The sequence below is a fragment of the Centruroides sculpturatus genome, unplaced genomic scaffold, assembly GCF_000671375.1.
Source record: "Centruroides sculpturatus isolate CEXI.00-Female unplaced genomic scaffold, Cexi_2.0 scaffold204, whole genome shotgun sequence".
In the NCBI taxonomy this organism is placed as follows: domain Eukaryota; kingdom Metazoa; phylum Arthropoda; class Arachnida; order Scorpiones; family Buthidae; genus Centruroides; species Centruroides sculpturatus.
Genome location: NW_019384459.1, coordinates 597 through 11,165, shown reverse-complemented (window position 1 = coordinate 11,165; position 10,569 = coordinate 597). Strand labels below are relative to the sequence as shown.

The 10,569-nt window shown below is 34.2% G+C and overlaps 1 protein-coding gene across 1 annotated transcript; it reads right to left on the bottom strand.

The window, feature by feature from the left end:
* Nucleotides 1–455: 455 nt before the first annotated feature.
* LOC111620758 (cytochrome P450 4C1-like) lies at nt 456–8,811 on the bottom strand (the record flags this gene model as incomplete). The annotated part of the gene is made up of 4 exons (XM_023362753.1): nt 456–745; nt 4,548–4,727; nt 6,731–6,797; nt 8,621–8,811. Coding segments are annotated over 4 exons (605 nt in total), but the record flags the coding sequence as incomplete, so codon positions are not given.
* Between the last annotated feature and the right edge of the window lie 1,758 nt (nt 8,812–10,569).

Here is a 10,569-nt window from a genome sequence, read left to right as displayed (position 1 = left end):
ACAATAGATGTTTTGTGTACCTTTTGTTGGGATTACAGTAGATTGTCTTTTGCGTCAAATCTGAAAGGGCCGACTGTAAAGGTCGAGGGTACCGGTTAAACAGTTTTTTCCTTATTTAAATTAAAACTTGTTACTTGTATATTTTTATTAGTATAAAATTTCCAGAAAATCGACCCCCACTTCTCCCTGTAACCAAAGTTTCCCGTACTCCCACGACTTAAAGTAGGGTTTTCTTCGAAAGGACGAAAACTGGAGATACTAACCAATAGTTTACTCTACACGCAGTCGACCGATAAACTGTATTCCGGATAACGGGGAATCCCCCAATGTTCAATAAAGTTAAATTGAAATTGGAAATTATTTTTACGTAGTGTTTTGTTTAGCCTAATAATAATGAAAATTTTGCATTGGTAATTGATAATAATGAGACTAAAAATTTATTGGAATAAAAATTACGACAATAAAAATATTTTAATAATACGTTGAATATAAATCGTCATCGGATGAAAAATTGAGGATGATATTAAATTCGTTCTTCCATCACGTACGGAACTTATTAAGATACGAGAAATTTGCTTTCATCGTTTCTTTATTCTTGGACAGACTTTGATCAAGACGGGTTCTGCCGTGGTCAACGAAATGTGAAACATTTTTGGTAAAATTTCTTTAGAAAAGGTTTCGATGGTGAAGTTTCTAAAAAGTGTAACGAGAAAGATTTTAATCTCCATCATCGAGTAACGATTTGCTGAAAAAGAATTTATAAAGAATTTATAACTTTAAAAGCTGAATAATCAGATAATTAATTTAGTATCAAAGCAAATAAATTATATTTGAAATTAAAATATAAACGTTCATTATTAATTTCAAATCATTGCATGAATTTTTTAATCAGAAAAACATCAATTCCTAGTTTTAATTTATTACATATATAACTTGTCTAGTTTCGGTGTCCATTATCGTATAGAGTGTTTATTTACGAAATCCACTTTTTCATATATTGTCCTTCACCTTAATTAGAATTATTTATTTACTGATATTACACCTACAATACGAAGTTTGGTGAAACAGTAGATCTCCTTCCATAGGAACAAGACCCTTGTAAATCAGAAATGTATAGGAACTCACCCGCAATAAAAAAAATATATAAAATACCACCAATTACTTGTTGTGACAATGACGGGCTGAAATTTTTCGTCACAATTCTCTCGCCCCTGTACGTCATACTTTTCCTGTTAACAATACAGCCATGCCGGTAATGTATCTACCTCTGTTTTGGATAAAACGTTTGAATTGAAATAAAGCGATTTCAGGACCAAACTGGAAGTTCGTACAGTACATAGCTAATCGTGCCTCCTGTCCATATGCTTTCCATATCTACTTTCGATTTTCATCTATCTAAGTCCATTCTCGAGATGGAGGAAAGACAATCAGACGGACCCTAGCAGGAATTTATAGGTCAGCAATTTGAAATTTCAGCCCAATTAAGTATTAGTATAAAATTACTTCTACAAATGACTGGCACCATCAAAATTAGGTAGAAAATTGCAGACAAGTATTAAAGTAGTAGCGGAGTCGACTGATACTGGTCCCACAGCTATGTTCTAAAGTAGAATTAAAGTATCGAGTAGCCGATAGCCGGCGCCGAAGTCGCTTCGAGGCGGGAAGTTGTTTTATCCATTTGGTCGGTAGAAACTTTTCTTATTTCCCAGTAGTTTTATAATTCGTTCTACGATTCCGTCAAGAAAAATCTTATAAAATTAAAAAATGTAATTACAAATATCTTGTTTAAAGAAAAAAGTATATTTGGTTTTTGAAACATTTAATAAGATAATAATTTGAAATTATAAGTAAAGATGCGAATAAATTAAATGGAAAATAAAATTATTATTTAAATATTTCTATTATTTATATTGCTACATATCGTGCACGAAAGTCTTTTGCATAATTTTATGTTTCTGTATATAGTAAGCTATACTCTATCTATTTAATAAATAGTTGATTTGCACTTTTCTATGTTGTATTTTATTGCATATCTATGACAATATAATTGTGAAAAATCATAGTTCCGATGCGTTTAAATAAAAGTGGGAAATTTAACCCAGATTAAGGCAAACTTTAATTTTTACAAATTAATTATAATACTACATAAAGTATACAATTTTACTCCATTCGGTACAGTGAGAAATTGTATTTGGGACGAAAAAGTTTTGTATCTTTGACATAAGAAATTACATTACTTACGACATTCGCATTGAGTCTGCATATTTTGGTAGCTTATAAGATATTCTGTGCAATCAAAATTAGAAAATAAATACAAATGCAGTATATTGGCTATATTGTTGTCACTGCATTTTATATTGGCTAACTCTTAATTTCCTACACTCGCGCTTATTTACATTTTTTAGCATTTTATATATGTTAAGTTTTAAGTAGCCCTACTATTTTATGCATTTTATTGTTAATTTATTGTTTTTTAAGTAGTTTTTTAATTGTACGTTCACGCAGTTTGTTTTTCGTATTTTATCTCACTATTGCGATAGGTCTTGTTCCTTGGGGAGAGAGATCTACTGTCTCACCACACCGTTTCATTCCAGGGCTGTGGAGTCGGGTAAAAATCTACCGACTCCGACTCCGACTCCGACTTTTCCTTACCATCCGACTCTGACTCCGACTCCGACCAGAGGCGGATTTGTTACCGAAAGAGACCCGGAAATTCTGATGTCATCACGTGATCTCAGAATAAAAAATTAAATAAATAGAGTTCTAATAAAGATAGAGCGTAGAAACTTTTTATTCCAAAGCTAAAAGACTTCTCTAAGTAATATATAAATATGTATTCGATAATTTTTACTTTTCCGGCTGTTATATACAACAGAGGAAAAGTGTAGCGCTCGCTCAAAAAATGACCCCTCCCAAATTTTTACATTTTTGGACTCGGGACACCGTAAAATTTCAAGTTATGCAAAAGATTCGAGGTTTTTTCTATATGTGTGGATGTGAGAGTGTGTGTTGGGGAATGATTTTGTTCATTCTGTTTGTAGCCTAATAATTTCTGTGGTCAGAGTGGTCGGAATCGGAGTCAGATGGTTTAACACAGGAGTTTATTTAAGTCAAAGTGGTTGAACTAAATCGTGTCCCCATATACATTCTAACATGTTAAGCGAGAACATCTTAACGGGTTTCACTGTACTATTATAAAATGGCAAAAAAGCTTACTTTGAGGGTAAAGACAAGTTTATTTTATTTTTTTAAATTTTAAACGCTAATAACGAGTAAAATATTCATTAAGAGATATGACACATGACCACTTTTATGTCTTCACCCTGTCGATCTTTCATTAAGAACCAAAATTTAATAGTATTAATGCCCCTTTATACGCAAGATACAGTGCCACATTTTGTTTCTTAAACTTTATCCATTCTGAGATATTGTTTAATTAATATCTCAAAACAGATAATAAAGAACTGAACTTCTTATCAAATACTGGAGGTAATATAATTCTTTCCACATGTATAAAAACCTTCCAAATCTCCAGTGATAATAACGTTGACGTTCGAGGATTTGAATCGCAGTTATTTGGTTCCTGTTCGATTTCGCACTGTTTGAATTTATTATAACGGTGGCCTGAAGAAGACCCTGGTAGGGTCGAAAACGTTTGCTTAAACGAGTATCACTGGAGATTTGGAAGGTTTTTATACATGTGGAAAGATAATAAAGAAATTAAACAAATTAGATGCCAACACACGCGCGCGCGAATTTTTCCGCTTTACTGACTTTTTTGAGGGGTTCGGGAGGTTTCCAAACGCGTAGATTTGAAAAAAAAAAAATCTTGGAGGGTCAAATTTGACACGATTCCAACACTTTTCCGTTTTATATACATAACAAGTCGGGAAGTAAAAAGGAGTCGGAGTCGGCGGATTTTTTGACGACTCCGACTCCACAGCCCTGTTTCATTCACAAATGTCCTTTGGATCGTTCATTACGAGTCACCGATAAACCCACGCAAGAAATGTCGATTTTAGACTAGTCTCCGTAACTCCAAACTTTTTAAATCCGTGTCCGAAGTTTTTTCCCCACCGATTCCGGTTAACCTGGTTTCGCTGTATTACTTTACTAATACAATTAAATTTACCGATTATTAGTTTAATTCTCGAGTGATTAATAAAAAGAGTGTTAAATAGAAAATTACAAATAAGTAAACTTTCGAAATTCGTTCTTCTACAATTTTCCTAAATATATTTCGTCACAAAAAAATTCTGATTCTGACGCATAATTTAATTTGTAAATAAATTCGAAACGTTAATTTATCGTAGATCGTACCTGTCATTCGATAGGACATAGCCACAGGCGCGTTAATTAAGGAAACGTCTGACAATTACGATAATACTGTACTTCAATTATATTGTCATTTTCAACGTAACGAGTATTCGCCAACAACGTTCGACAACTACATTTGTATCGTGTCTAACAATATTTGTGTCTTATAAAAATAATGTTTTTAAAAATTACAAATAAATAAAATGAGAAAGCGTTCGGAAATTTCTTACCGATGCAATGTCTGACTCCTGCTAAAAAAGGAAGAAACGAATAGCGACTTCTGCATTTACAATTTTCGGGAAGAAACCTGTCCGGATCGAAGGTACGAGGACGGGGAAAAACTTCCGGGTTTCGGTGCAGGTGAAAGATGCTGACGAGGTAAACCGTGTCCTCGGAAAAGATTTCTTTACCTGTTCATATAATAATTTCTTCAAATATCTTTCAATGCGTACACTATATACGGACTTTAAAATTACGAAAATCGCCGCCGGTGGTATATTCAAATTAGCGTAAAGACGCGTAAAGTATTGGATAAAACTTAGCAGTTCTCTGCGCGTATTTCGACCGTCACGTGAAATATTCGTTTTAACAAGTAAGACTAGGAAATGTAGGCGATGAAAATCGTTTTAGACCTACTTTGGGTAGCCCTGAGTAAAAGCCAACGTTTGGCAAAAATACGAACAAGGACTTTTTTCCGTAACTTAGCGGCGAGGTAAAACGGTGGGTATAAGAATCTTGTTACGGGTCTTCGCGAATCGGCATAACGAAGAAAATTTTGGAAATTGTGAAATGCAGCCGGCGCCCGATTTTCACCCATCTACCACTTTTGGCCAGCTCCACCTTCGACTTCCTCGAAGTAGGCGCGAGGTTATAATACAATGGCAAAAAACAAAATCACCTTGGGTTCGGACTAGGCTTGATTAAAACTCGTTACCGCCCGAGTGCCAGTTCGATTTTTATCGTCTTTTCGGATTTCCCGTAGCTGCTGCTGCTGCTGCCAAATCGCGGTTAATTAATTAATTAAAGTAATTAATTGAGCTAAAGTAGCTTGTCTTTCGGATTTGCGTTTTCGTTGTTATTAATGAACATCCAACTTTCGTTTCGGAACTTTCTCTTTTCATCTTTTAAGTTCATTTTAAAAAAATTTCATGATGACATTTTTCCAGATGATTTATCATGTTTTTGCTGGTGAAAGTTTTAGCATTTTTCCATCTCTCTAATAGGCCCGGATTTGAGGCGATTGGAGCGATATGAGCCAATCGAGCCCCCCGCTTGAAGGGGCCCCACACGACATCAAAATTTATATATTTAAAAAATAGTTTCAAATTACAGNTCTCTGCGCGTATTTTCTCATTGGTATTAAAATAATACTAATCGGCGGACTGCGGTAGATAATGCCACTATTCGTCCCACTCCCCCCACTGTCGCATAAAATATTCGCCTTCATAAGTAAGGCTAGAAAATGTAGGCGATGAAAATCGTTTTAGGCCTACCTTGGGTAACCCTGGGTAAAAGCCAACGTTTGGCAAAAATACGAACAAGGATTTTTTCCCGTAACTTAGCGGTGAAGTAAAACGGTGGATATGAAAAGTCGTTGCGGGTCTTCCAGGATCGGCATAACGAAGAAAATTTTGGAAATTATGAAATGCAGCCGGCGCCCGATTTTCCACCCATCTACCACTTTTGGCCAGCGCCACCTTCGACTTCCTCGAAGTAGGCGCGATGTTTTAATACAACGGAAAAAAACAAAATCACCTTTGTCTCGGACTAGGCTTGATTAAAACTCGTTACCACCCGAGTGCCAGTTCGATTTCTATCGTGTTTTCGAGTTCTCTGTCGCTGCTGCCGCCAAATCGGACAATTATCGTTAGACATATTCTTAAATTTGTCTTGTAAAACTTTTTCTGTTATTAAACTTATTATAACGTAAGTAAGAATAAATTAGGTATGCCTACCTGCGCAGGAGGATACTACAAGGTCAAATCCCCAATCGGAAGAATAAATGACTAAACAACTTTATCGCATACTTTTCTATTGTTGACATTAATTAATATTATACTTTTTGTATAAAATTTTAATATTTGATACAACACACAAATCCCCATCTATGTGCTTATTACCATAAAATTGTCCTGTTTCTTGTGACTTGACAATGATTTTTCTCGGTGGCTTAACATTTAAGTGTTCTTTTCAACGCTTCTCGGAAATTTTTTACGTTTAACATTTTTCCTTTAAAATAACATTTTATAAAATATTAAAGCTTAAGTTTTCGAACAAAACATTATTATATATAAACTGTATTAAGTTAGTCATTGGTGCATCTTATATACTGTAATTGTTTAATACGTAACTCACTCTTAAAGCTTTTTAAAACAAAACATAATTAAAATTACACAAGGTTAACGTTTCTTACCCAATTGTAGATTTTCGTGCGACCCTCTAATGGTAAAAGGTACCGACGGATACAACCTCAGGACTTCCTAATAAACACATTTATACATAAATATTTTTTCGTTATTGTTGATTAAACGCATTCGTATTATTATTAACCTTATTTCTTTAATACGCCAATATTTTCTTATTATATTAAATTTACCCAAATTGATATTACGGCCAAAATACGATTACGTCTTCTAATCATATCGCGTATTTTTCTTTAACATCTGCCTTTGAATCTAATTTACAGATGTTAAATCTACGATATTTTATATTCGGCGACTCGTTTTCTGCGTATGTTGGTGTGTTTATAACAGATTACGGTCACTTTTGATAGAAGTTTGACCCGGAAAATGTTACACTGGCAAAAACTATGAAATATTCGTTAATATCCAGCTTGGTTTTACGTAGTTGTTGCGTAAAAAGTTTCAAGTTTGCACCGACAGTTAGAAACAACTTATACGAATTTTAACACCGTCGAAAATTATAATTTACAAAAATGTGTATAACACCCATCGAATCGGTTAGAAACTTTATGTTTTATACCTTTTACGACAGTATTTTGTCCACTACGACAACCTTAAAAAATTCTCCAAATCGGCATAAAAGCAACTACCCGAATACTGCGAAACTTCAGACAAATTTAATTTTTTCTTCCTACATGTTGTTTCGAACCACGGATACTAAACGAATAAAAGGAAATCACCAGAGTTGCCATTTCGTTACCATAATGGCTGGAACAATACGCTCTACTTGTGCATAACCGTACACAGTTATTTTTCAGGTCTTAGTCAACTTAGTTAAAAGTAACAAAGTCAAACGGGACATATCGATGTAAACAATTTAACCGAATTACGGTAAAATTTATTTTTCTAACCGTAGGGTAAATATTGGTAATTTCGTCACACTTTTTAAATTCGTCTTTATCAAATTAGTAATGTAAGACGGGATTTGAAATTTTGCTGGCATATTGTGTGGAATATACTAAATCTGAAAATTTGTTCGTTCGAGTAAAGTGTCTCTAAACCATCGATCGATAGATATATATATATATAGGTCTATATATATAATACAACTAACTTTATTTCTTTATCAAAATAATTCAAATGCTATCCGATGTTAAAAATATAGTGTTTAATAGCGTATTTTTAATTTATTTAATTTCATTAATGGAAAAATTAACCGAAATAAGTAAAATATAACAAAGTAAACTCTAAACTCTCGATTTAACAGACAAAAAGTTGTCGCATAGAAAAAATTTAAAACCTTCCGTGTTCTCGAATAGAGCATGCTAAAAGGTCGAAACGATGAGTCGACGTCATTCTGTTAATGTACTGTACAGTACATTATATTATTACAGCATTTTATTTATACTTATACAGTGCGATGGTGAAGTCCCTCCTCAGTGAGCTATGCCGGTGTGGCTGGGCCGAGTGGTGACGTCATAATTTACTTTAACTCTCCACCCGCGATCTGCCTGCCACGTCCGTACTTCGTTGTTCTTCTCCCACTGCGGAAGGACTTAACCATGGCGGCGATCATTACAATAACGTTTTCGGTCAGTTATTAAAATACTTTTCTTAAAGCACATTTGATTTAACGGAGTTTCGACCATAGTGGGAATTCGTTCCCCCAATTAGTACTGTACGTTAATCGAAGGTGTACTTTAAATACAAAAAGTCATTTAAATTAAATTAAATTAAAACGTGGGTACATTTTGAAGTAAAAAAAAAATATTACGATAAACGTTTAAAGAAAGTGTGACTATTTTGAACAATTTACAAACGAAATTTTGAAATTTATTTTAAAAAAGCCGAAATTCAAAACTAAGAATTAATGTCAACAAAATATACTTTTAAATACTCACGTTAATGACGCATTCTAAATAAGTCAGGCTTTGTAAATCGTTTTTATTTATTCTTCTTTCTGTATTTTCGAATACCGCATCCAATTCCCGGTGAATTCTTTTCTGTATGTCTGGATGTCTCCCAATTTCGTAGACACTCCAGCAAACCGCCGAGGCCAGAGAATGAGAACCCTGTTGAAATCGATTCTCTTCTGTTAGTTTGAAACAATAAAATAAAAAGATTTCTTCGAACTGTCATTAAGAACTTTGGATTTTTTTTATTTTCCAAAAAATATATACAATTGCTCTAGTAACCTCTAGTGAATAAACCACCGCCGGCCGGTTTCCGCCTGGCCAACGGATTGGCCAAGTAGAGTTTTTCGGGATTTCTTCGCCCGTCTAACACCTAAATAGGATTTCGGTTTACCATAGAAAACATTCTCTCCTCGGAGGATCGCCCATATTTAGTGTTGTCACGCTGCATCGTTCCACTCCAACGTATTGCGCAATTTATTAATTAAGATATACTCTTATTATCTAGGTTATATTATAAAACACCTGATTTAAAATTGTTACCAAATTTTTGTTATATATAGTCTATATTGGGGACGAGTTGGTGAAGTCAGTCGTGAGTTAGGTGGCCTCCGGTATCCGGAGGCGACGCAACTCTTAAACCGCCAAGTTCCGAAGCCCCCTCGTTTCAATTTTAAAAATGTAATAATAATGTTACTGTTACAATATTTAGAAAGATGTTGCCAACCTAAAATACNGGTCAGTTATTAAAATACTTTTCTTAAAGCACATTTGATTTAACGGAGTTTCGACCATAGTGGGAATTCGTTCCCCCAATTAGTACTGTACGTTAATCGAAGGTGTACTTTAAATACAAAAAGTCATTTAAATTAAATTAAATTAAAACGTGGGTACATTTTGAAGTAAAAAAAAAATATTACGATAAACGTTTAAAGAAAGTGTGACTATTTTGAACAATTTACAAACGAAATTTTGAAATTTATTTTAAAAAAGCCGAAATTCAAAACTAAGAATTAATGTCAACAAAATATACTTTTAAATACTCACGTTAATGACGCATTCTAAATAAGTCAGGCTTTGTAAATCGTTTTTATTTATTCTTCTTTCTGTATTTTCGAATACCGCATCCAATTCCCGGTGAATTCTTTTCTGTATGTCTGGATGTCTCCCAATTTCGTAGACACTCCAGCAAACCGCCGAGGCCAGAGAATGAGAACCCTGTTGAAATCGATTCTCTTCTGTTAGTTTGAAACAATAAAATAAAAAGATTTCTTCGAACTGTCATTAAGAACTTTGGATTTTTTTTATTTTCCAAAAAATATATACAATTGCTCTAGTAACCTCTAGTGAATAAACCACCGCCGGCCGGTTTCCGCCTGGCCAACGGATTGGCCAAGTAGAGTTTTTCGGGATTTCTTCGCCCGTCTAACACCTAAATAGGATTTCGGTTTACCATAGAAAACATTCTCTCCTCGGAGGATCGCCCATATTTAGTGTTGTCACGCTGCATCGTTCCACTCCAACGTATTGCGCAATTTATTAATTAAGATATACTCTTATTATCTAGGTTATATTATAAAACACCTGATTTAAAATTGTTACCAAATTTTTGTTATATATAGTCTATATTGGGGACGAGTTGGTGAAGTCAGTCGTGAGTTAGGTGGCCTCCGGTATCCGGAGGCGACGCAACTCTTAAACCGCCAAGTTCCGAAGCCCCCTCGTTTCAATTTTAAAAATGTAATAATAATGTTACTGTTACAATATTTAGAAAGATGTTGCCAACCTAAAATACAATAAAAAATTATCGACGTGTCGGAAACGACCATTTTCTGGTCGAAAGACTTCCGGGCAAATTTAAATAAGGAGTCCCCGTGTACAGTACAGTGTAGATTTCGGACATTTTTCTTCGAGGAAATTTTTTTGAAAAATAATTT